General features: G+C 41.2%; 1 protein-coding gene and 1 long non-coding RNA gene across 3 annotated transcripts; one reads left to right on the top strand and one right to left on the bottom strand.

Annotated features, from left to right (window-relative positions):
* The first annotated feature begins 10455 nt into the window (after positions 1 to 10455).
* Positions 10456 to 23653, top strand: MED6 (mediator complex subunit 6). 2 transcript variants are annotated; one of them, XM_053980246.1, is made up of 8 exons: positions 10456 to 10562; positions 16754 to 16913; positions 17930 to 18021; positions 20200 to 20282; positions 20996 to 21104; positions 21463 to 21578; positions 22312 to 22339; positions 22714 to 23653. In XM_053980246.1, exons 1-8 carry the CDS (start codon positions 10541 to 10543, stop codon positions 22839 to 22841), a joined length of 738 nt encoding a protein of 245 aa, XP_053836221.1. In that variant the 5' UTR covers positions 10456 to 10540; the 3' UTR covers positions 22842 to 23653. The 2 variants fall into 2 exon arrangements, with proteins under 2 accessions (XP_053836221.1, XP_053836220.1); XM_053980245.1 differs by lacking the exon at positions 10456 to 10562 and adding an exon at positions 14104 to 14143.
* LOC128808757 (uncharacterized) lies at positions 23076 to 27438 on the bottom strand. The gene is made up of 3 exons (XR_008437530.1): positions 27261 to 27438; positions 25455 to 25547; positions 23076 to 23147 (listed from the first exon to the last, which is right to left on the bottom strand). It is a non-coding gene; the product is annotated as an uncharacterized LOC128808757 (long non-coding RNA).
* Between the last annotated feature and the right edge of the window lie 132 nt (positions 27439 to 27570).

The following is a 27570-nucleotide window of genomic DNA, read 5'->3' as shown; positions in this document are numbered from 1 at the left end:
TACTTGCCCATTACCTGAAGAGCTCACACCAGCACCCTTGGGTTCAACTCATACATACAGCTGTAACTCATGCAGCTGAATTCTTCCATGGTATCATAAAGGCACACATCAAAAGTGCATCTAACTACTTCTAAGCTGGAAAAAACATCTCTCTCTTAGTTTTGTGGCTTAGTCTTTTTTTATGAGATTAAAAATTACACATGGGAGCAAATGGAAGTGCTTGTGCTTCTAATTGCTTGGTTTGTGTGAGACACAGCTATTCCCAACTTCAGCTGAACTGCAAGAGAAAAACTACAAGCAGTAATTTTACAGAGTAAGCAGATCTGCTTGAGAAGTATCTGCTTTTTTAATATCTGGTCTGGCAGTGTGCAAAGGAATTAAGATCTCACAACATGCAGAAGTGTCTGGAAAGTTCCTAGTTTGGCAATGTCTTTGACAACCAGGGCTTACAAGAATTGTTTTGCATATCCCATCCATTTTCATTGTTTTATGTCATGGCACAATCTTCACTAAGGTAACGTTTCAATGCTTACTAACTTTGTCATTCCTGAGGGGTACCAAACCCTGGCCTCTTGGAAGGCTCTTGCCATGCTAGACACACTTGATGGGCTGATGTCAAAGAGAGAGTTTGTGCTGTTTTCCTGCCTGGTCTCAAAAGTTCCTGCAAGTTGTTGATGGTGATTAGAGTGGCCTCTGAGGAGAAATGGGCTATTTCAGGAAGTGTGGCTGACGATACAGCAAATGGTACTGTCCCCTAAGAGAGCACTTAGCCACTCTGTAGGCAGACTAGCAGGCCCTCAGCTGGCAGCTCAGATAGCTGTGCTATCCTTGGAAGAGAGGTGAGACAAAGGTGTTTTATGGTCCTGACCTTTAACATACCTGTGCTGTTATTGAGTTTGAAGGGTAAACTGCAGGGCCTGGGTCAAATTTCAGTGTAAATGCATTTGTACTTGCTTTTCCAGTTGGATGTAGTTATTCTGCTTGCTTTTCTCTCTCTCTCTCCTAATATGCTGAGGGTGCTGCAGTGCACAGCTAAGCAGATGGCTCACTTCATCCTAGAGACAGATCCATTTCTGAGCACAGGGATACTTGTATCTAAAGAAGTGATCAAGTGAAACCATTTGAGTAAAAGCTGCATGGAGATCGTTAAGCTCATTTACCACCTATATGGGTGATTTGCTTACAGGTAAAACGAAGAAAAACTATGAAAGAGGAATGCTTCTTTCTGTATCTCCAACATTTGTCCTGCAGCATATGGGGTTTTCCTGAGGATATGCATTCCCAGATTTCCTACAAACAAATTTGTGAGGTCTGGTGAGCACAGAGCCTCAGGCAGTGTGGTCACAGACTTACCATCTGTGTGCGATCCCAGTAGCATCAGCCCTGCAGTTTACATGAGGTTCTCATCTTTCAAACTTTGTTGTAAAAATGATTCTGTTCCCCACCCAGACAGCTTTCCAGGCCAGGCCTCATCTTCCAGGACACTGCAGTGATGGAATGTGGCCAGCATTTTGTGGTATCAGTATAACCGTGTGTATACTGAGAGCTTAAATGAACTTTGAGTGAGGAAACATCATTGCTTCATCCTACAAAGAGAGAAGAGAAATTCTAATGGATCTTGATGTGTGAAAGACTTTCAAACTCATTTAGTTGGTCCACGTAATATTGCCAATGTAAGGTCTCAAGTGTGGACATGTAGAGATTAGTACTATCCCTATTTAATCGAAGCTCACTGAGGATTTCACTGCAGAAAATTTATTTAGTGGTTCCTGCAATACACTGTAATTGCATTGGTAGGCTGTTTGAAAGGTATTTTTTTCCCCATAAGCTGTCATGCACAGCTTACATTAATGATATTGCCCTGAGGAGAGTGAGATGAGCAGTCCTTATGGACCTACTTGTCTGTGCACACCTGTCACAATAATTTCTTAGCCCTGAGCAGGAGTGTAGTGGCAGCTCAGGAAATAAAGATTTCCTGGTATTGAGGAGACTGAATAGAAGAAAAATGGACTATTTTCCTCCAAAATGAAAATACCTGTATTAATATAGATTTTTTAAAATTACTCATTGACTGTGCCTCTACTTGCATCTCTGATTGCATGTCCTGTCAACAAACTACCCAATGACTGCAGTATCCACGCTTCATTTCATTCTTAACCCACTGGTGTTCAAGTAAGTATGGTTTGCTTATGAGGATCAGCCTAGGTTAATCTCTCATTGGGCTGTTTCCTTCCTTCATAAAGCTGTACAGTTATTTGACTGTTTTCATCACAGTTCTAGGCTTAGAAATACCAGTACTAAAAAATGCAGAGTAGTTAGAAGAATAAGCTATGCTTGACCTTATTAGCAAGATTGCTTATTCTGTAATGCGAGGTTTTGGAAATTTTGTAAATTGTACTGAATAAATTTGATTAAAGAGGACTATGAAACAGATAAACATGTGCATTTAAAAAAAAAGAAATTCATATGGAAAGGGAAATATGGGATGAATACAGCTTTCTATGTCCACTTTTATAAATTTTCAAAGACAGAGGAGACATTTGATCTGCCATAAAAGCCAGTACGGATGAGAAAGTAGAAAACCCATGAGCAACACAAAAATTCAGGCTACTGCTTCTGTATCCTTGATATTCACCTGAGAATCAGTTTGAAGTGATCAATTATTCTGCCCATAATAGAGTCCAAGGTTTCATCTCAAAGGCTAGTAAGTCATTAGCCATATAATGTTCCTTTTTAGGAAGAAAAAAAACAACAGTGAGTTGAATAGATGGATAATATGGATGGAAAAGATACTCCAGTGATCCTGGAGCTAAAATCTGGAAGATATTGATTTCACCACAGGTGCGATAGTAGATTTACAAAGGCAAGAAAACTCATTTAACTTACTCTTCCTTAAATCCAAATCTTGTTTTGACTTGGAATAAAAAAAAAAAAATAGACAGAGACTTGTTAAAGTGTCTGGCACTAAACAAGGATTATTTTGGGGCTGTACAGCTGTATAAGACTGCATAGCTTGGTAAGGCTCAAGCTGTCCTATCTCAGTACAGAGCCCCAGCTGATTATGTAAAGACATTTCCTGCTGGGCAGAAATGCCATTTCCCACAGATGCAATTTTTTACAGATGCAGCACTCTATATGTGAACAAAACACTTTGCTGCTGATTTGTCCCATACTGGGGAAGCCCACCCTGGAGAAACAGCCCTATTGATGAAGGGTGATCATTGCCCTGCTTTATGTTTTTTTCCCTTGAACAAGAGTATACACTTCATGGCACTGAACCAAGCTGTGAAGGACAGTCATGTGATGTATGCTGATGGCAAATGTAAATTTTTGACAGATTTGTAGGACATACAGTTTGTCTGTATTCATCTCCTGATGTTCCTATTACCATTATTTATCACTGCATTACGATAGCTTCTGAGTCCCAGTGCAGCCCCACTGTGCTAAGTACTACAGAAACACATTCCTGGCTTTGCTGGTTTGGCCTCACTCCAGTAGATCAGCTATATTCATGTATCTCCTGCCTTGCTATTCTAATTTTTTCCTGTCCAACAAAAGGAATGTTTAAAACACTGGGGAGAAGAGACTGGGGGAAATGATCAAATAAGATAATTTGATTTTTAATCTGTAAGTGTCCTTCCTCTACTCTCTATTGCACTGATAGAAAAACATGACTAATTCTTTGCTGGATGTGCAAATACCCCAGCAAATACCATGTTCTGTAAGTTGCCATGTACATGCTGACTTCAGTATGATCTGCAAAGCAAATGGATGCTATGGCTCTTTCCATTATACAGATGAGGCTTTGATATCAGTGTGGGTGCATCACTTGTTTGGAGCAGATGCTGAATCTCTGTGATGTGAGCTTCATTGATTTAACCTATCTTTCCTACCAAAGCCTGGTGTAAAGTATTTACAGCTGGTTCACTCTTGACTGATGTGCTTGAGAAAATATCCCAGATGGAGGATTCTCACATGTGCAAAAGCGTACTGGACAGTGCCCTCCTGCTAAGCTACTTTGTCCCAGCTTTGTACATCCTGAGCTCAGGGTCTCAAGTACAGGCTCTGGAAGTTTCTGTGAAGTGGCATAGCAACTCTGATATCAGTCTCTGATGAAGGACAGTGCAGCAGCAGCATGATGGGCTGATACTGTTCTGATACCCAAGGGATCTACCTTGTTTCTTTGGGACCCTACTGAAGCAAAGTATAAGATAACCTGTATTTGGGTAGGGAAACCGGGAATTTTTTAATGTAGCCTGTGATAGGAATTTTGTTAGTCCTGCAGAAGAAGGGATAGATCCTCCTGAGAGTGGGGTTTCTCTATAAATTGTAGATACCCGAGCCCATGCTGATCACCAATTCACTAGTAATTTCCTACCTCATAGAGGACCTTGCACCTTAGAGGCTATAGGACAAAAAAGTGAAGCTTATAATGACAGTCTCTGCAGCCACTTCTGAAGGGAGGGGAAAAGGAACACACATCTTTTCAGCCACATTTGCAGCGACCAAGGAAATCCCCTCTCTGAAAATACCTTGATTCAGACTAAGCAGTCAATAGGCCATGTAGCTGTTGAGATGAAAGGCCCCCATAAATTCATGCCACCTCTGCCAAACTGGGTATGTTGCCTTTCCTCTCTCCAAAACAGTGTCCAGTTACCTTTGATATATGCAGTATTACCCAGCAGGGAAGGAACACTTTGTTATAGATCATTTTTCACAGGCCCAGCAAATAGGCCAGGTTGCCCACCTTAGACATTAGTGTCAAATTCCTGTTTGCTCTGGACCCAGGGATGAGCAGCCCTGGCTATGCAGCCACTACCTGGGCTCAACGCTTGGGCCACTCACCTGCGTTCAGCTTTGGATAGTGTGGAGACACAGATGAAGAAGAACAGTGCAGCCAGGATGGAAATAATATGTTTTTTTCAGTACCTCTTGAGGCGGGGACATGTAAAATTCCTGTGAAGGAAGCAAAGGTATTAGAACTAACAGGCAACCAACACCAGTAAAAAATAATGCAAAAGGAGAGCAGGGAAAAAGATCTCCAATTAAGGACCTGCCTGGCCCATTAGGTACCTGAGACAAGTGATGAAGTGTGCCCACTAAGATTTAATGGTAGGTGAGGATATCTGGTTTTGATAGATGGAAGGTGCAGAGAAAAAGCATTTGTGACTCAATGGACAGAGCAGAAATGAAAATTCTTCACTGAAGTGAAATAGACCGCTTTTAGCATTATGAAGCTGCAGTTGTTGAAGCAGAGATATTGCTAGACAGTTTTGTTAATGTTCTGCCACCATTGCTGCTTGCTGGATTTTGTAGCTCTCTCCAATCTTGAAATATAGAAATTAAGTGTTTCTTTTCACTTCCTGATCTGGTCAGCCTGTACATGTTTTGCATCCTCCCACTGGGAAGCACAGGGCTCACTGCCAAACTGAAGCCCTCTGTTTTTCAATAGAAAATAGAATAAATCAGGAAAATAAATCTTGATTTCTTAATCAGACTAGAGAGACTCTATTTTATTAAAGAACTCTTTCAGATCAGCTAAGTGCTGGAATTAAAGGCATAAATATCAAGGACTTTGCAATTTGGCCATATTTGGGGGTACAATGGGCAGTAAAATGATGACATTCAAAGCTTACTGAGAGGTAGCCACCAAACGCCATGGCTGTGGTGCAGTCCAGAGATTAGGAATATTAGATTGCTAGACATGTGCAATAAACAGGCTGTATGGTGAGAAGATTGTTTTGCTTTTCTCCCCTTCCCTGTCCTGGGCAAGCCTTCATTGTCAGCAGACACTGTTTGCTTGTTGGCAGTGACTGGTCCACGGCTGTACTCCAGGGCCCTGATCTGCCCTTTGGAAACTGGGGGGAAATAAAACATTGGTTGACTCCCAATCCAGCTAACAAATGCACACAAGTAGAGCTGTAAGGGATGGAGGATGTGCTTCAGAGTTGCCTGACAGCTTCATCTACCTCTTGCTGGATATTGGCCTGTATGTGACCTGTACAGCTCTAGGGACATGGGGCAGTTTCTGCTTCTACCGCCAGTCCCCTCTGGGTGATCCAACACCTGTAGATTGTACTTGCTGCATCCTTCTTTGTCATGGGCTTTTACGTCGACAAAGCCAATGCAGCAGCAGAGATGCTAAGGTCAGAGATGTCTGCAGAGACACAAAAGTCAGCATCTGCAGTTGCTGGTTTTAATACATGATCATATGCAAGATGACATAGTTTGTGCTTCGTTGCTTGGAAGCTCATTTCCCCTCCTGCCCGCAGTTGCCAGCAGCCATGTGGCATCCTGACATTTCATCTTTATTAACTTCTTGACAGATAGCCTTTTGGGGCTTACTGGGAGATTAATTGTTTTCAGGAAGCTTTTAGACTGTTAGCAGGGTTTAATCTTCTCTTTCCCCATTCTTTCAAACAGGAGACTCTAATAAAGCACTATGAGATGTATTGAAATGATCTAAGGATGCCAGGAACATTACTCCTAGTATCCCACAGTTCCTCTGCTCTTTGCAGCCCAGAGCTGAGAGCAACAAGGTGAGGGGGACACCGTTTTGAGAAGGGCACTGGCTGCAGCCATCATTTCAGCCACTTTAGTTAGATTTTCCCAGTGGCATTTTTCCAGGAAAAAAAAAAAAGAGCTTACAAGCCTGGCTATTTTTTTTTTAATAGTCAATGCATGTGATTAGCAGTATTTATAAAAACTGTGCAGAAAACAGCATCTCAGGAAAAGGAAAAGAACACGCAGATGCACTGAGCGAAAGGAGAAATTAACAGACTTTGAAGTCAGCAAAAGTGCCTGATTAAGGATTTAAAAATCAGAATTTCGCAATTTGGCTGTGCTGTGGGTTTCTAAAGCATAATTCAGTGATGGCTTTTGAGGCCTATGGAAGCTATTTTGTAAATGACTGCATGTGTAATGCCATCTGAAGATACCAGCAACATAAGTGTTTTCAAGGTGGAAAGAGAGAAACTTCACAAGCAAAAATGTTAAAACAGAATATGGATGATGAACTCATGGCAGCTCCCTCAAACATTTCCTTTCTCCCCTTACACATTTTGTGGTTTCAGCATTTTCTTTGCATTGCCCATACATTTCTCTCTCATGGTTTTCCCTCAAACCATGAGATAAGGATTTAAAAAAATATTTTCCCAGTCCTGTTTATTATAAACCAGTAGCAAATTGCTCATTTCATAAGTAATTCAAGCCCGGCAATTTTTTATTAGCATAAAAATTTAAATTTCCCTTGTGCTTCATTGCAGAACTAGATTTAATGGAACACAGAATGAGATTTGGAGATATTTACTATTAATCTGTGAGTTCAAATGCAGATGGGCAGAATCCGAGGTGCTGTGATGATATCTTTGTTCAGGAGCCTCTATTATGTTTTTGGAAACCGCCCAGAGTTTAATGATAAGGATTCATAAACAATACTTTTCACCTCATGGCATATAGCTAGCTTATTTGTTCAGTCTCTGCAGACTGTTAGAAATGTGCACAGAGATGGTTTTCCATCTTTTTTAGATGTAGTCCTCACAGTTTAGCTGTGCTTATTTGAAGCCACAAAGGGACTCCTTGGTAGTCTCCCTGCTGTACCCATAATATGGTTTAGAGCATTCAGTGCTATCAATCCTTCATCCACTGGAGATAATAAACATTGTAAATTAGGGACAGTCTCTTCTGTTACACTTAGAGGAGCACAGTAGCATGAGATTCCTCATTAGCTCTGACCATAGAAATACAGAAAAATAATCCCACTGAAGGGAGAATGACACTTAATGACATCTGAACACCGGGACTAAAAAATGTGTCAGTTTTTATCCAAGTGTTTTATGCATTTTTAAAGCACACAAATTGAATTAATATGCCTAAATACTCGTTGCTTAAGGTGCCTTTCTCTGACATCAAAAGCAGTGTGCATAAATTCCTCATTTCATGTGATAGCTTTCATTATCTCTCCATCTGTAATCCACACCTCCTGCTAAGAGGGACAGAACTCCAGTGCTCATTAGGACTCTCCCTTTAGAGGAAGCCAGGTGAAAAAGCCCTCACCTTTTATGCTATAGCAGAAGGTGAAAATGTTACCAGATTAACAATACCTTCCAGCAGTGCTTTGGCTAGTCTCACTATGTAATTGAAAATTCATTGTAAGCAATCAAGCCCCATTATTTCCCACCCAGGAATCTTTACTTTTCAGCCGCTTGCTCATCTGAAGACATACTTGCTAAAGAGAGGTGCAGAGTCAGCAGGAAAGATGGACAACATGAATAATTAAAACAGAGGTCGAGTTTACATTTGTTACTGAAAAGAAATGGTTTGCACAAAAATGGAATGAAACAGGGCATCAGAAATGCTCCAGAAGGATGGCTGTGATGTCTGGTGGCATTTTTCCCTCCAGGAGGCTTGTTCATTACAGGGTCATAGAGGTATTTGGTTTAGAATGGCAACCTATCAGTATTATTTGGAAACATTCTGGTGTGGATAACACTAGAGAGATGTGTTTGGCAAAGGTAGAAACTGCTAACCAGTAGCAGCTAACTAATGAATGGGGATCTGCAGTGTGCACACATGAGAATTACCCCATGGAAAAGCACATATTACACAAAATATTATCTCAATGACAAAGACAAGTATCCAGGAATCGTGAAATTGAAAAATTAAGGTTAGATTTGATTTTTAATATAATTGTGCTATTAAATGATACCAAATACTGTGTTTTCCTGGCTTTCTTCTGAATTCAGTATTACAGTTGGACAGTGCACTTCTGTTCAGTACTTTTTCTTCCACCGTTCAATCTTTTTTACTTATTTTTACTTACTTTGCCAATTAAGCAAATCTTCTTTTGAAGAAAAGATTAATTTTCTCAGAACACTTACTATCCCAGCCTCATATTTTTGCAGATATTATTAAATTTATTTTCATGAACCACTCAGAGCCAAGGGGCCTGTTATTACCTCCCTTTTAGAGATACAGCTCTGAGACACTAAGATTACAAAAATCTTATTTTGAATAATAAACTGTGAGAGATTTTAGAGACCTTAACTTCTCAGTGTGCAAGAATTACAAAACACACAAAACATGACCAGCATTACTTTATTTGTATTGAGGGTTCAGCACATCTGTAAATCTGAGTCTGAAAAAACTTCATTAATCAAATGCATGACTATACTACTGGCAAGACTAGAGTCCAGTTTTCCAAACCAGCATTTTTCTGTCTGACCTTGTCACTTTCTGTAACCTTCACTTGGTACCTTCACATCTTTTAACACCCGAAACATGTAGAGCAAGTGTTTTGCAGGCACCTCTTCTTCACAGAAAACAAGGCCTGAGTATTCACAAATTATATAGTGACTTTAACATATTGAATGAGATAGGAATCCTGGGAAGAAAAAAATAAAAGAGTATGTGGTTTTGCAATTACAGTCTGTCTCCTAATGCATTAGTATGAGAGGTCTGAATAGGGAGCAAATAAGCAGCATGATCTCTCTTTTGCTCTAACTTCTTGATTGCTCTCGTACAATAATAATATCCCTTTCTTGTACTTCATACACAGTAAAGTATTTCCTACACTTTTTTCAGGCCTCTAATGGAAGGGCAAGAGATTCCATCACCAATTACGATCACGTGCCATCAGCAAAGTGATAACTCCAGGCTCTCTTAGACTCTGCTACTGCCGGCAAGGGGATGGCTGATCTTGGCAGCAAAGGCTGAGTCCCTGGAGGTACAGCTAGCATGACATAGGGATATTGGACACTCTGTACAGCAGACTGGGAGACTGTAGTTGTCAATCTAAATAAGGAGTTTAATAATCTTCAGTTTATGTATATTCCTCCAGTGTTGCTCTTCACGCTATAAATAACTGATGACTGACCATTTCACTTAAGAGCCAAAATGCCAAGGACCATACTGCAGGACAGGAGCCATACAGTGTTTTGATGATGTGACCTCAAAACATCTATTATTCCCACATGGCTAACTAAATTAGGGCTACCCCAGCCAGCTCAAGCCGGATGGGTGTGACGCTGAGCAGCAGCAACCTGTGGCCCACATCTCTTTCTCTCTGAAAGCGACCGGCAAATACCAGCAGGCCAAGGTCAGGCAAAAACAACTGCAAAATCCCAAAAAGCTGTTTGTTTTGAGCAAACAGCTCCGAATGAGCATGTCGATTTTCGGCACTGGCGCCATCGTTCTGGTTATGCACCACTCAGGCGAAGCGCAGGCCACTTTTACTTGTGCTGGGACGCTGGAGCAGGACAACCCCTCGCTTCAGGAAGGCGTTTCTCTGGCCAGCGACCGCGTGTCGGGACGAGGGGCGTTCTCCCCGCACAGGGCTCCGGCCCGGCCCCGCCTCCCCGGCCCGGCCCCGCCTCCCCGGCCCGGCCCCGCCTCCCCGGCCCGGCCCCGCCTCCCCGGCCCGGCCCCGCCTCCCCGGCCCGGCCCCGCCTCCCCGGCCCGGCCCCGCCTCCCCGCTCCAAGGCCGCTTCCTGCGCGCCGCTCCGCCCCGCCCCGCCCCGCTCAGGACGCGCGCGGCGCGGCCATGGCGGCTGTGGATATCCGAGGTAGGCCCGGGACGAGGGCGGCGCTCGGGGCTCGCTCCCCGCGGCTTCGGGGCTCTGCCCGCCGGCCTGGGCTCAGCTCCGCCCGCGGAGCAGAGCCCTCCGCGGGGCGGCTGCAGGAGGGGGTCGGTGCGATTGTGTAGCGGTCCTCGGAAGCTGGAACGGCCGGGCGGAAAAGCTGCCCCAGAAAGCGGCTTTCTTGGATGTGCGGCAGGCTGCGAGCGTGTGCTCAGGGCCGCCTGGGGAAAACAAGCTTGCCTCTGGTAGACTCTTGCCTTTTCGGGGGGGCAAAGCGGTCCTGCAATGAGATGGCGACGTGAAGGAGCAGCTAAAAAAGAGAGTTGCAGCTCTGAAGTGTGGGGGGAAGTGGGAAGCGCTGGCGTGTGTATGGGACTTGCACAGGACCGGAACAGCCAGTGAGGCTGGTAATCTTCAGAGCATTTCAGGTGGATGTGGTGAGGCAGGCCAGGTGTTAGGAAAGCCGGAAAGAAAGCTGAAGTAACAAAAAAACATTGGGGGTGGAGTCAGGGATATGAATAAAAAGAGATTATGTTTTGAAGAAGAAGTAATATTTTACTGACGTGTTAAAGAATATTTATGTTGTAAACAAAGTAGAAGTTAAATTGTAAAGGATTTGAGCTTTGATGGAAGAAATGGGGGTTCAGAGGCCACAGGAAAGGAAGTTATTTTTCTCCATAGGAGTGTCTGAATGCAGTAACATCAGAAGCCTGTGTGGTGGGGTCTCAGAGAATGAACAAGAGGAGGTATTTAGGGAACTCTCATAAAGGGTCAGTTTTGATAATGCCACAGAGGTTTTCTCCTTTTTTGTCTTCAAATTCTTAATGATTATGTGTAGTCCTGTGTGGTTTTCTGACTTGTTTGAGATTACACAAAGAAACTATGTAGGCAATTAATGGAGGAATGCTGTATTGAGTTATTAGCTGATGTGAGAACCTTCTGTGTTACTCCAGATAATTTAAGCTCCCTCAAAGTCTTTTATCTAACATAGTTCAATATATTAAGTAGATTTTGAGGCATACTTCTATTTTTAATTTGTCTGCTGTGGATTAACCCTGGCTAGGTGCCAGGTGCCCACTAAAACCACTCTGTCACCCCCCTTTCTCAACCAGACAGGGGAAAGAGAGACTTGTAGATCGAGATGAGGGCAGGGAGTGATCACTCATCAGTTACTGTCCTGGGCAAAACAGACTCAATTTGGGGAAATTAATTGCATTGGTTACCAATTAGATCAGAGGAAGATAATGAGAAATAAAACCAAATCTTAAAAACACCTCCACCACTCTGGGCTTAACTTCTCTCTGAAGTTCTCTCTGAAGTTCTCTAACTTCTCTCCTCCAAGCAGCAAAGGTGAATAGGGAACGGGTTTGTGATCAGTTCACGCATGTTGACATTGCCACTCTGTCCTCCTCAGCAGGAAGACTCTTCACAGTCTTCACTGCTCCATGGTGGGATCCCTCCCTTCTTTACAGGTATTAAATTCATATTAATGCTCTAAGCAGCAATCAGTACTGAGTCCAGGGTGTAGTTTTCAGGTTCCTTTGAAGTCTGGTTCATTGGTAAGCAGATTTGAGCTTTCCATCCTTTTTCTGTGAGATGCATAGCAATACAGTTCTCAAAAAAAGTTACTTGAGCATTCAGCTTGCATGGTAAGTCTTGTCCTGACAATGGAAGGGGACATTCTGGCATATAGAAACTTGTGAGTCAGTTTAGTATGTCCAATTGGGACAGTCCACAAGCTGTAAGAATGGCCATAAAACCCTTTTTCCCATTGCCTCAACAATCGGTATTGTAACTTTACTGAGCATGCCCTTGTATCTGTTTCTAACTGAATGTGTGGCTCTGCTGTTGATCAGAAGTCTGTTGTTTCATTTTCTGGTTGTATTGGAGCTATGAGGTCTGCTAGGAATGCCTTAATGTTTTCTACCAGTCCCCTCCTCTCATAGTCAAAATTAATGTTTACATCTAATTGTCCCTTCCTGCCTACCAAGAGTACATTGATTCAGGCCAAAGGGTGGGAGCCCTTTCAGAGCCCAGTGCCTATTGCTCTCCTTTCACCTTCTTTAGTACCATTCTCTTCTTCACTGTAAACAGGTATTCAGTATAGCCTGCGTAACTCCCCCAATTAGGGTTATTAGTCAGCATGATAGTTTCCAAAAGCTGACACATTCCAGTAAAACAGATTTAAGCCCTGCCACTTTGCTTAAGTACTTAAAAAATGAGTGGGACTTAGGTAAGGGTGAAGCTGATAATAATATTCCCTAAATTTGGGGAACAGAAAGGTTAGAAATTAAGGTAGAGTGCTGGATGATCAATGGGTCTACCTATGAAAAACCATCCCAGATTTCTCTGCATGACTCATCAAAACCAGTAGTGGAAAAATCCAAAATATTGCACCTCTGAAAAATGGAATTGTTGGTATAATTTTACTATATATCCCTTTGAGCCTACCATCATGTGGGACTATTGTTTAAATTCAAAGTATATATTACTGAAACTACAGCAACTGCATTTTCGCCAATCCAAGAGTATTAGAATATTTTATCTCCACAAATTTTTGAAATCAGTCCATGTGTGGTCTAAAATACTGGTCATCAAGAAATTTTGTTTAATCCATCTTGGTCTCTGAAATTGGTAGAAGTAATAATGCAGATTAATATTTGGTACTTAAACCAACCTGCTCCCAATTTTTAAGTACCTTCTGTGCAGGCTGGTTATCTTGGTTACGCAGGCAATCCCTCACTTTTCCAGACTTACCAAGATCTTTGTAGCACTCAGAGCTGGGTCAGGATGGACGAGTGCCCATTGTCACAGCGAGCATGGCCTCTGACCTGCCTTTCCCTCTGGGCCAGCTTTGAGGCTACTTAGCCCAGGTGAACATGATCTGGCAGCTCTGCAGGGCCTGGCAACTCGTGGGGCTGGTTGGCACATGGCTTGTGTTGCACTTGGCTTTGGGAGAAATGTGAACAAAGTGCTCCAGCAGGGGTCCCCTAGAGGGTCACAAGTCCTGCCAGCAAACCTGCTCCAGCTTGGGCTCCTCTGTCCAAGGCACCAGAGGTCCTGTCAGGAGCCTGCACTAGCGTGGCTTCCCATGGGGTCACATCATTCCTTGGGCATCCACCTGCTCCCGTGTGGGGTCATCCAGGGGCTGCATCTGTATCTCTGCTCCACTGTGGATCTCCACAGGCTGCAGGGGGACAGTGTCACAATCTGCCCGTAGGGGCAAAGGAATCCTGATGGTTCTTCTCACCGATCCCAAAAGTGCAAAAAGGCAAACAGTAGGGGACTATCAGTTAATCACAAAAAATGCACCTTTATTAGGGGCCAAAACAGTAAATGCGATAGTGGGGTCAGAAAGGAGATAAAGGGACAGAGAGAGAGAGAGAAGAGGGGGATGGGAATAGCTACCAACACAGGCGAGATCCCCACTGGTCCAGACGATGGGGATCCATCTTGTTGTGTCGGGAAGGGTCTCCAAAGCTCTGGTCAACTCAGGGGTCCGGTTATAGTCCACCAAAAAAAGGGGGGAACATGCAGGGCAATGAAAGTTGCTGAGGGGGGAACAGGTGAGTCCACTGAAACCACCAAGGCAGGACGAAAACAATAAAGAATAAGTCCATTGGAGCTACTGAAGGAGAACAGGTCATGTAATTAGTGGTCACACCATCCTTTTCCCCACCCCCTGTGGTAGGGGTCTCAGTCCTTGGGAGGAGGGTTTTTCGATCTCTGTCTGTCACGGTGGTAATGAGGCAGAGGAGGGGTCTTCAGTGAGAGACCACTAGAGTCACCCCAAAAGTTCATTCGGCTTAAAGGTGGAGAGTGAGCAGGTATCGCAGCAGGCAGTTCCCTGCTGAGTCTATGTCAGGTCCTTGCCAATTCCTTGCCAAGTCCTTGCCAGGCCTTGTTCGGAACAGCTAGTGTGACGGTACAGCAGTTGCACCTGCAACTGTCGCTTTCTCCAAGCCGGAACTGCAGTGGGGGAAGGGGTTTCTCCTCGTGGCAATCGGAAGGCAAAAGGAGAATAAGGGGGGCTTCAGATGGCCTCTTACAGACAGCCACCTTGTCATGGACTGTGCTTGTCTCTGTAGGATGTGGGGGAGTTCCCAGCAGCTTCTCACTGAAGCCACCCCTGTGACTCCTCCTACCAAACCTGGTCAGGTAAACCCAGTACCCTGTCAGGCTACTTTACTGTTCCTCTCGGTTTGTCAAAGCGTAGTGCTGAGCTACCTGGCCAACAAGGCCAGGTTCGGCACATTGTGTGAATTACTCTTCGTTTTTGCCATGGATTGCTGGCTTGTCTTCCAAATTGTCTTGAAAATCATGACAGATTGGCAGTATTGTCACAAGTGCTTTACTTTTGCAGTTGTGATGCAAATTCCACAAGAAGTGCTTTGCACAAGATGTCCTATTTTTGAAAGGAACAGGGAAGCAAGAATGCCATCCTTTCTTATACCCAAAATAAACAGTACACCCTTCAGTATGACAGCCATGTCAGATTCACGGTTTGTTTTATTCTTCCTCTCCTTTTTCCAAGAACAGTTAAGAGAACCATCTTGCTAGTTATAAAGGCAATTATAAATACTGGCACTAAGCAGCTGTGCATAATTGATTCTTAAGAGTCCAACTTTATATTCCATTTTACGATACATTTCTCAGTCTATATATACAGCATGATAGCTATATATATCTTTCTCTCTAAAGCTCGCCTGACAGTCCTCTGAGAAATGCAGTTATTGTTAACCATACGACCAAAGAAAGTTTGTATTTGAAGTATAATGTGAGAGCTTATTATAAGAAGAATGCAAGTGCTTAAGATTTTAAGATATTTTGGAAAGGAGAGCTCTTTTGGATTTGAATGACATTTGGAATAAACAGCGCTACTATGACTTAGGTGTTTAATAATGGGTCTTAGTGCCGTGTTTCTGAGATTTCCTTTTCTGTAGTGAGGAGAGAGAATAGTCTGTGTAAAATAACTTGTATGCCTGTAGACTTCTCCCTCCCTGTCCCTGCCATGCATGAAACAGTCGGGCTAAAAATTCTGAGATTAGCAAGGAAAATTGATTTACATGTAGCTATTTCTGTTGCATTTTTCCTGGTTTGCTAAGCAGGTGGTGTTGCTTTATAACTCTTCCTCAGAGAAGCTGCTAGTAGTGTATGAGCTAATATTTTTGAATGTGATCTGATGATCCTTGAGCATGCTGAATTGTCACAGAAGTAAAATATTCTCATTGGAATGATAAGTGGGAGTTGAGGGTATGTGTATAATGTATGAACTTTAGGGACAGGTTCCCATGTGGAGGGAATTTGAGATCTTCAGTCAGTCTTCAATGACTTCTCATCACTTAGGGTTTTTTTTAATCTAAACAATGCATGTCTCTTCCTGCTTTCTTGTGTATAGGAAATTCTGTTTGCTGCTGCTGTGATTTAAAATCAATGAATTTCAGGGTTTTTTTCCAAGGTTCCTCCTGGATCTCTAGTGTTAGCAAATTTGTTGGCTATGGAATTGGTTGTTGACACTGGTTTCTTTGATGTGCCTGAAGAACATTTTGCTGCAGCGTGATTACAAAATGCAGGGACTTTAACTCATATTTCCCTAAATCTGTAAGAATTTAATTGGCCTATTATGACTTGTAGGTTATAAAATCTGTTCATTTAAAAAGCTTGCTTTTTTATATAATTGTTAGTGTTCAGTAGTTAAATATCTGTAATATCCATTGAGTTATGGAACAAGTAATTTGCTGCAGGCAATTTGGCAGATTAATTTTATAGTCAGGAATAGAATCTCTTGTTCAAGATTACTGGGAAGCATCTGCCCAAAGATAGTATCTTTGTGTTTGCTGTTGTTTTTTGGGGTGTGTTGGTTTTTTGGGGTTTTTTTTGGGGTTTTTTTTTGGGTTGGTTTGTTTGTTTGTTTTTTTTTTGGGGGGTTTTTTTTTTGGGGGTTTTTTTTTTTTTTTTGGGGGGGGGTTTTTTTGTATACTGCTAAGAGACCTGCAGAAGGTTAAAGGTTATCAATTATTATCTGAACTCTATGAAATACTTCTTTTATGTTAACTGGTATGTTTGTGTTCCATCTCCTTCCTCTGCTATAATAGTTAACTGGTGGCAATTTACTCTTGGATGTATTTGTAGTGGTTTTGACTGCTTTGGTACTCAATATAGATTTATTTTCCCAGATAATCTGTTGGGGATTTCCTGGGTTGACAGCTCCTGGATTCCAATATTAAACAATGGGAGCGTGTTGGACTATTTCTCAGAGCGAAGTAACCCTTTCTATGACCGAACATGTAACAATGAAGTCGTCAAAATGCAGCGGATGACCCTGGACCATTTGAAGTAAGTTGTAATTTGCATCTAGTTCCTGTGCAGTATCCCTTGTCCCTCCATTCAGAGGCTTTGGTGACTGAATGGATGCATGCTGGAACGCTTGTTCTGTTCTGTGCTTTTTAGTCCCACCACTTTCCAGCGAGGCCAGCTCTTTCTGTATTTGGATGTTTTCTGCTTGTTCTTATGCCATCTCAAGGAGGTGTTAAGTTTGAAGGATTCTGTGTGTCTTTTGAGATGCCAGTAAATCACCCTTTAGATATTTCTCTGAAATAGAAAAGCTGTCTTCTCTCATCCTCCCTGCTCAACAGAACCTGAGTAGTCTAATGTAGTTAAATGTTTTTTCTGCGGTGAATAGAGTTTGTTAGGGGATACTTTGAGTTCATAAATAGTTTGTGTTTCCATATACTATTGGCTGTGTGCCATAATTAGTACATAATTCCTCCAAAGAGCTGGCTTTTTAGTATGGATAATAAGAGTAGTGAGTGTTGTAAATAAACTGATCACATATGGTTGTGTATTGAGATTGCATGTGCAAGTTAACTTTCTTTTCAGTTCCCCATCTGCTATGCTGAGCACTGGCAAGTTGTTTGAGAACTATTTTAAGACTCCACAATATGATAGAGAGTTTGCAAGCAGGACTAGAAGTCCATTGGTAAAGTCACTTGTGCTCAGTGTGGTTGCAGAGAGGCCTTTACATCAGACACACATATGGTCACATCATACACCAGTTCTTTGTTGCTGTATTTAAATGACATCTCTATGAAGGTAGACTGTTATCTTTCTTGCTATTTATCTGTTGCTAATATGTTCTACTTGTGTCAGGTTGTTATAACTCCCTTTGTCTATGCACCTAGGGTTTGATAGCTAGCTCAGGAAATCCTTTGCCTTTATTTACTGCACATTATAAAGAAGAGCTTTCAAAGCATCAGAACTTCGTTGCTTTATTGCCGGGCCCTTTGGTCGCTCTTCACCTCCTACAGATTTTACTTGGAGGAAGATACTCACTCTGGTTGTTTCTTTCTCAGCCAGATGGTTGGAGTGGAGTACATCCTTCTCCATGCTCAAGAGCCCATCCTCTTCATTATCCGAAAGCAGCAAAGGCAATCTCCAACACAAGGTACAGTCACTCACTTCTTGCCCCTGTTGAGAAGCCAATCAGTCAGTTGTTTTTATCACTTCCTAATTTACGTCTAAGCACGTCTGCGCACGTCTGCTTCCCCTCTTCTGTCTTAATCTCCAGTCTAACTAGGAGGGTATGAGGCTTTGTAGTGGGGAGATCCTTTCTGCGGCAGTTCCCTGCAGCGTGCCAGCAGCAGGGAGTGCCATCTTGTGGGGAAATGGGAACAGTGAATGAGAGAGTGCTGCCCTGTGCTACGTTTTCCTACAGGAAATTGCTAATAGCATTCATTCCATGTCGTATTTATCTGTCAGGCTATGCAAGTGTCCATGTCTTCTTGTGATGGAGTCTTGTGGTAACAGCACCACTCCTTCCTACAGTGTCTCTTTCCAGTTTTTAAATCAAATTCCTTAGCTTTTTTTTCCCATCTGCATGCAACTTGATTCATCAAATATGTAGCCACATTTCAATAGTTACTGGATTGTCCTATCTGTTAACTGCATGTTCATATAAAACAATAGGTTATTTCAGAGTAAGCTTTGTAGGAAAGAAAGGCAGGGTTACTGCTAATTATTTCTTCTTTTTCTTAGGGATTCAGGTTCTGTATATACATTTTGGTCTTTACAGGACTTTGTTTTGTCTTGTAATGTTTCTTATTTGCTTATGTCAGATAATGGTCTGTTTACATTGCAGTTCCAAGTTGAGAAAACATGTATGATTGATTCTTTAGTACATTGTTTGAGTTATTTCTTTATTAGAGATTTTCAACATAGCTTCTAAAAGTGAGTATAGAATTATCATACAGCCCTTAATTTCTGGTTTTGACACCTTTCAGATTGAGCCTGGAGTTGGAGCTACCACAGTATGTGTGTTTAGACTTAAGCTGTAAGGCAGATGTATATTTGGTGGAACTTAACTGACACCTGTTTGGTAACATTTTTCCCACTGTGACTGTAAGGTTTGTGCTGGGTACGTTAATTGAGTTGCATAGTTCCCTAGCTGAGATGTTACCACATATTTTATTTCATTGGGGTACAAAAATTAGTGTATTTGAGACATTGGAATGGGGATGTAAAACTGAAATTTAATGAGTTCATAGCTAGTGTAGAATTCTCAAATACAGCTGATGCAGGCCTGTCCTATGACTTCTGTGTGTTTTTAAAAAAGAAGTATTTATATTTTAAATTCTTAAAGACAAGCTTTTGCCTGTTTGAAGTGGTATTAGAAAAATCTTTAGATCAATGATTAGGAAAAGTTGCCTGTCTAGTCTAGGAGAGTAGGACCTGGTACAGAGCTGTGAAACAGTAAAACTGCTGTTCTGTGTCTTGCTCCATTTGTAAAGAAGTGCTAAGCATCTGTTTTCCTTTGAGGGGAAGTGGGTACTGTAATAGGTACCCAGATGTCTGAGACTGCTAATTTAGGCAGGTGTCCAAGCTTCATAAAATGCAAGTACTGGATGAATTGTTAGTAGAGATGGAGGAACTGGAACACATGTGTGCACAGGTAATGTCCTTAGGAATGTGAAGCTGGGAGCATTGCTATGGTTTCTCAATTGAACAGTGTTTGGCAGAGTTATAGAGGCAACTATAATGTTCCTCTGCACTGCAGCTCTAATGAACAAGAATTTTTGATTGGTCAGTAGAGGTTCAAAATCTGATTCAGCAAATGCCTTTGGAAGGTAGTCTTTTTTTGGCAGAATGTTACTAATTTAGAAAAGCATACTTTGTGTGTGCTTCACTCCATTGGATCTGGGAAATGTAGTGGAGAGGACTGTAGAAGCTAGAGAAAGCTGAGTCCAGAACAATGAGATCTTACATTATTGGGGATTTCTACCGCTAGCCAAGGCTAGTGGAATTACTTCCAGAGCAGTTCACATGATTAGCAGTAGCTCTAGTAGCCCCAGTTCTGTGAGGCAAATCATTTCCTTGCAGTAGGACAGGACTTGACAGCCCATGCTTTTCTATCTCTAAAGCAGACATTGGTTTTTTCTCTCCTTACAGTCTGTGCCTAAGGTGCAAATAAAGCACCTTAAAGGAAAAGGTTAACAAGAGAAAATTTTGTGATAAGAGAAATGTTGCCGTTTCTGCTGTTTCTGCTGCTGAAATTCAGCAACAAATACACAGTCTTCATCCAGAGCTTTAAATTGATTCCACGTTTTTCTTCTTTTCCTTCCCACAGTTATGCCATTGGCTGACTACTATATTATTGCTGGAGTGATTTATCAAGCACCTGACTTAGGATCTGTCATTAACTCCAGAGTTGTAAGTGTTCTGTGCATTTGATGTGTACTGGTTTATATCTGTTTTTACTTTTGGTTGTCCCCCAGGCTGTTTAAGTATCTCCTTCACTATTCTGAGCAAAGATCTTGTGTAGTAATGGTGCAGTAACTTAAAACAAACCCCACTGGTTAATATTGTGTGCATCCCACATGAAAATGCAAGATCTTGTGAGAGTGCAGTATTGCCCAGAAACTAGGATACATTGTTTAAGGATGAAGGATCAGAATAGCGAAGCTACACAATTGGCAGAACAACATGAAGTTTGAATAATCAAAATTTTAAAATTATTTGACATACATATGAAATAGTAATTAAATACATAATCAGTGAAGCTTGCTTTGGAAAGTTAATGTTAAGCTAATGTAATACTTATTTTTAAATGAGGCTTATGTTTTTAATTGATGTGGTATTTCTTCCTAAATTGGATGCTCAAGTTTGTTTTGATTTCTTCTGTTCTTGTAAACTACTGGTTTTTTCCAAGTTTTTCTCTGTCAGTTTAGAAAAGCACTTCAGAAGAGCCTTGTGAGAACCTGTTAAAGAAATTACATTCTCAGTCCAAAACGGGATATTCCAAGTTCCCTTTCCAGAACAAAAATGAATATAGAATACTAATTTTAAAATACCTACTTTCAAAAATTTATGTTGTATTTTCTCCTTGAGTTCTGAACACTTGCCTTACATTCTTCTTCTGAAAGCTCACTGCAGTGCATGGAATTCAGTCTGCTTTTGAAGAAGCTATGTCCTACTGTCGCTATCACCCATCCAAGGGCTACTGGTGGCATTTCAAAGATGAAGAAGAACGAGGTATGATTGCTACTTTCTCCTGCATACTTTGGGAGAGGAAAGGAATGTAGGGAAAAGCTTGAGGCAATGCACAGTGATGGTGGAGAGGTGAGATGAAGTGACTGAAGGGTAAGTTAGGGCTCTCTACCAGGTTAAAGGAATCTTGCCCTTCTGTGCTGGTGGGAATGAACATTGTGGCATGGGTGGGAAATGAAAATAATGAACTGTGTGTCAACAAAGTGGGCAATTCTTCAACCCATGGGGGACCAAAACACATTTTCAAAAGCCAAACCAGTTTGTCAGGAGGTCATACAATAAAGAGCTGCTAAGAGAAAATAGTTTTTAATACATCTTTCTCTAATATTTATATGACTTGCAGAGAAAACTAAACCAAAAGTCAAGAAGAAAGAAGAACCAAGCTCTATTTTCCAAAGACAACGAGTAGATGCTTTGCTTTTAGACCTAAGGCAAAAGTTTCCACCCAGATTTGTTCAGGTATGACACTCAAAAGCCACAGTTTTACTGTAACTTAGAACTTAAAAGACAGTCATAGGTATTTAAACAGGTGAAACTGAATGGGATTTAGTGTATTTCTGCAACAGTAACATGGATTAGATCACAAACATGGAAGGCTCATATTAGAGTGTAGGATCTCCATTTGTAATCACTGGAGTCATTAAGACCTTGGCAAAACTATGAGAGTGAATTTTATTATACATCTTCCTTATCTGTTCTCAGCTATCAGATGTTGCTGCTGCTTCCAGTTTCCTCTTTTGTGAACTCAATCAAGCCATCACAGTATTTTGTTTTAGTTACTCCATTGTTCTAGGGACTCATTAGTTAGCATGGAAATTCTTGGCATTCTGTGAAGTTGTTGTGGTTACCTCTGATTGTCTTTGGTAGCCATTTGTTCCACCAGGTCTTCTGCTTGGGAGCAAAGGAAATTATGTTTCCAGCATCTCACAAAAGTGCTCCTCAGCCAGTCCTGGGAAAGACTGGGTAACTGCATATTTTTGTCTTTAGTGTTTTGCAGTTTTTAGAGGAAAAACTGGATGTTATAAAATATTAACCGGATTTTGTTTAAAGTGTATTTAGTGACCCATTCTACCCTCACCTCTTACATATAAGAGTGCATTGCTTGCATTTAATTCCTAAGTTAATGGCAGGAAGGGTTGAGAATTGCAACTTTGGTTCCACTGATGTGTTGGTTTTCTTTCTTCTCTCACAGCAAAAGCCTGGAGAAAAGCCTATCCCAGGTAAAACTGTAATATTTTTGTAAGACTTAAAAAATAAACTCTGTATGCAGTATCTTTCAGTTGCCACGTAAGCTCTTGCTGCTGCTACTGTGAGGTGATTTGGAATTCTAGCATTACCTAATTGTGCAAAGTAATGGATAAGAGTGAAGATTTTGAGTTGATCATAGGCAACCTCCAAACAGGAAAGGCCTGAACTGTATCACTTCAATCTCTTCCACCTTTTAACTGAATAAAAGTATGAATTTATTCTCTGCTTATTATTCTTACACCTTTGAAATTAATGTTGCCCATGTGACATTAACAATATTTTCTAAATACTCTGAAGAGTGGAATGAAATCAGAGGTTTAACTTTCTTTTGCTGTTACATCTTTAGTGGATCAAATCAAGAAGGAACCAGAACCAGTCCCTGAAGCTGTCAAGACAGAGGAAAAAGAGACTGTAAAGAATGCTCAGAGTGCTGGTGCTAAAGGACCACCTGAAAAACGAATGAGACTCCAGTGAAGGGAGAAGCTATTGCACATCTGGATTAGTCAGTACCTGGAAAACAGAAGATTCTTGCTCCCTTTTCTTTATATTTAAGCTCTTCCACTGAGACTGACAATTCAGGGTGTGAGATCCCAGTAACAGCTTTTTCTGTAGAAACCTCTCATGTGAATGTTAATGTCAGGATGTGACCTGCCTCAAAGGAGGTGTTTTCAGTCTTCATCTTATTTTGAATGCTGACTTCTGAGAATGGTTTTTACATGGACGTGTTCAGCAGCCTCCTGAAATCTTTACAAACTCCTGCATTCTTTGTGTCTGGGTTTCCTATGTAAAAACAAACAAAAAAAGCCTGTTATATATAAAAAGGAATTGGAATTCTTGGCAAATAAAACTCCTGGCTGCTGGAATGCCTTTCTTAAATGTATACTTTGTTAGTAGTAAATATGTCATATGTGCTGGCAGCTTTTTTTTTTTTTTTTTTTTTCTTGCTTGGACATTGGAATATATTGTCTTCTCTTTTGAGGAGGAAATGTTAGCTTACCCACTACAAATTGCTCTGCCTCTAGTGTGCTTGGGATAAAGATAAAAATTTGATAACTGGACCCTCAAATCCATGTAATTAGATGTCAGAATGGTCTCAGTTTCTAGATATTCTTGGACATGGGTTTTACTTAATGGTTAAGCTGATAGTTTATTATAGAAGTTAGTGTTTTGGGAGAGAGATTTATGATGTAAAACAGGCTAAGATTTCTTGATGTTGCACACTCAAGTGAAGCTGTTTATATTTCTAATTTTCCACTGTAACTCAAATATATCAATCACATCTCTTCCTCTGTGCTCCTGGCACTTCCTTACTCCTTCATTAGACATGTGCCTTTTGTGGAAGTGGGACAGTGGAAGAGAAACATCACTGACACCTGTACACTTATTTAAGCTTCTTTCTTACATAAACCTTTTTTTGTCTCAGAAAAATTAGAAGTCATCTGTTGAAAAGAAATTACTATTAGTTTGGGTTTGGTTTTTCACTGAAGTAATGAAGTGAACCTTGAAATAGTTTGCTTTCTTTCCACAACTGTTACCTGCTTTCATGCAGTAATCTGTAGATAGCAAGAAAAAGGTTTGTACACAGCAACCAAAATGAAGATAGGCAGAAAGACTAAAGTATGCTTAGACAGCTGTGTCAAATTTATCTTCAGGTTACAAGACACTCTTTTTCAGAGCTGTTTATTACTGAATGATAAAAAGACCCGTCAGGGCTATTTATTACTGAATGATAAAAAGATCCATGCCATTTTATCATCTAATCCAAAGCTGTAATGTTAAAAGATGTAGATATACCAATACCTGTTCTCAGTTAATGCAGATACAGATCTGAAATGCATATATTCATATACTTGAGTGTGTATTAGGTTTATTTCATACCTGGATCAGGTTTGAACAGCCATTTCTCAAAATGTTGATAAAAGTAGATAAAAAAATAGTGTGAACTATCAGATCAAGTGAAAATATAGAAAGCAGTTATTCTGGGATGCTCAAAACCAGACAAGATGGTGTGAATATAATTAGAAAAAAAGGGTGTTAGTTCTTTCTTGTATTATAGAAATTCCTCTGAAAGCAAGTAGTGGAAGAAGCACAAAAGCCATTCTCTCATCCACCCCCATGAAGGAAAGCCAGGATTTCCAGAAATGAGACATGAATGGTGAGGCACCTCAGCAGGCCTTGCTGTTGATGGCCAGAATAAAGTCCTTGGAAATGGCCATTAAGTGAGCTGGGAACCTGTATGTAATTTGGAAAAAGTTACCAAGACAGATGACAGACTGCACTTAATGAAGATCTATGGTACTGGGCTTCGGTTGTGTGGGGTTTTTTTTGGTGGTTTTTTTTTTTTTTTTTTTTTTTTTGGTTTGGATTTTTAAATGTAGAAAAATTATCTATTCATGCACCAAGGAAATATTTAACACTACTAGCAGAAGAAAGCTTACTTACTGCTGAAGGCACGTACAGCTGTGGCAAAAAATGCATGCTAGAATATAGTATGAGCAAAATACTCTATCAGTCACCGGACTTCACCTGAAATAAAGTGTGTTGTGCAATTCAATGTCTGAAAAGGAATTTCCCTAAAGTAGAAGGGTTTGAAGAAGGGCAGTAAAATGAGTAGGACAGAGTTTCTCCTATGATGGCACTGGGAAGACAAATATTAAGTCTTTATAAAACTGAGTAGTGAAACAAATAGCAAAGTAGAGGACTCCTGTTCTGTCTTGAATAGAGAGACAGGTTAATGAAACTGAATTGGATTTACATTTGGACTCAACCATTTTACTCCATACTCAGAATTTGAGCTGATCAGAGATAAGGGTGGAACATGAAGGGGCAGACTGTCATCATGTTTATCTCTCTCAGCAGCCTTTCTGCCTTCTGCAGAAATGCCTGGTGTTGGCTGGTGTCAAAGGGCGTTAAAAGGGATGGATTCCTGGTGTGATCCCATCTGAGTTAAAGCACCAGCATCTAAGCTATTGGGAAGATAGCAAATGGCTTCCATTCATGAAGCAAGCATTTGAATGTGATAAACTTTTTCCAGGGGAATGGTCTTTCCCTGAGCAAATTACATTTTAAAACAGTAATGGGTGTTACCAGTGTGTCGATTTCCTAGTAGCTGTCCAGTGCTGAAGTTTTGCCGTATGAGGGACTGAAAGATCTGGTCCTGTTACTTGCTGACCAGATATTCTACAATAATTTCATCAGTTAAGTGAGCTATTAATTTACTGAAGTGACATTTTCAGATATTACTGTTGAAATGTTAAGCAGATATCTTGTAGTCAGTAATGTTTTTCAGTGCATGAGAATCTAAGCCTTTTCTCTCAGTGTAGACTCTGACTGTGAAGTCCAAAGTCCTTCCAAAGGACGTTCAGTATTTGTAAAGCTTGTAGATGAAAGGGAAAGAAGCAAGCACTTCTGAAATTTGTTTGTGCGCCACTTTCTTCTGTATAAAGGAGAGATTTGGTTGAACAAGAGAACTATCTCTACTTTTTGCTCTTAGATAATAACCATTCAGACTTTCAAAAGGGCTTTTCTTTGCCTAAATCATGGAGTAGCAGCAGCTGAAAATTACCTGGAGCTCTAACAGAAACAATTCTCCACAGAGCCTCAAAGTACATATAAATGTTTGCATACTTATGAACGGCTATGCATATTTGTATGTATGTGTGTGTATGTGTACACATGCATGCAAAAATCCAGCCAGATTTTAGGAGAGGGGCACTCTAGCTACCTCAGTTTACTGTGTAAAGCTAATGGTGTCTCAGGTGCAGCAGAAATACTGTATTTGTCATCTTTTCATTAAGTAAGGTCTGACTAGGCTATATGTTGCTCTCAGGCATTCCTCTTTGCCACTTTGCCCCCATACTTCATGTTTTGGTAGCCATTTCCTAGCAAAGAAAGTTAGATGCCATCTGGTCAGTCAGTATGGTTTGTTTGCCAGACCAAGCTGTTCTTGGAGCAAGAAGGGTATGGGCAGTAGGAGGGACAAGGCAAAGGGGATAGATGAGCTTTGTACTAGTAATTTGAGACCCGAGTATTTTCTAGTCTTAACTGTATAGCTATGTTTATATTAAAAGAGAAAGTAAGTAGTAGGCAACTTCATGCTGAGAGATGGAAGCGGTGGTAAGACAAGGCTCTTGAAAATTGGCAGAGTGATTTAGTAGGGTCTTTTGTATGACTTAAGGAGTGATCACACAGCAGAAGTATGCATTTAAAAATAGCACTCCACACTGCACACAGATTATGTAACAGGATTTTTCCATTACTGTGGTCTGGGTTATATTTATTTCAAGAGACATAATCTGGTGTAGTTCTCAGTACTGAAATGCAAAACTGATAATTGAAAAATAGTGGACAAGCACTTAACTAGCTGCACATAAAAGACGTCACCAGAAACAGTTTCTATAATTTTAAAACCAATAGGAAAATAAATCTAAGGCTAAAATAGATAGGTCACGAGTTTGGATGGGTATCTAGAAAGATCTTCCTAGATGGATCCTAATAGAAGCAGGCATCCTGAATTCATTCCTTTAATCTGAGGTAGTGTATTACAAGGTGTATGCTGCTAATGCTGGCCATGCTTGCAAGGAATGAGCAAGGTACCAAACCACAGAATCTGAATCACCTTTGGACAATAGTTGGTAACCTCCACAGCTGTTGGTTAGGCCTGCCATGTGCCCAGCATAAGGTACCAGCCCTCTCAGGACCCTGGGGCATAAGGCTCTGAGCATTCTGCCAGCTGCTTCTTTCTTTCTTGCCCAGCCTCCTGAGGGGCAGTGCCTATCTCCAGTAGTTTGAAATGTTAGGTGTTGCTCCCTGTGCCAGGGTGATGGTCAGCACACAGAAGCTGGTGATAAAAGGCAGGATTCCTGAGATCCATATGGGATGGTAGAAGGATACACCTCCTGCAGTTGAGAAAGATAAGGGCCATAACAGGTTGGACTTCATCCCAAATGTGCTTGCAGTGCTGAAAAGAAAGTTGTGAAGAGCTCCTAAAAGGTAACAGCTGTGGCTATGTTGAATCCCAGCAGTATGTGCTAGAAAACCAGCGTGCATCTGTGTTGTGCAGGACATCCTATCTTACCACAACCCAGATCACTGTCTTATGGTTGTGTCTTGCCAGCACTGTACCCAAAATGGGCATGGTAACCAAGTGGTAGATGTACCTGTAAGTGTTCTCATTCCATTGCTATGAAGTCACAAGTCTTTA

This window comes from Vidua macroura, chromosome 6, assembly GCF_024509145.1.
Source record: "Vidua macroura isolate BioBank_ID:100142 chromosome 6, ASM2450914v1, whole genome shotgun sequence".
Classification (NCBI taxonomy): domain Eukaryota; kingdom Metazoa; phylum Chordata; class Aves; order Passeriformes; family Viduidae; genus Vidua; species Vidua macroura.
Note: the sequence above shows the minus strand (reverse complement) of the source record. Positions and strands in the feature narration are given on the sequence as shown.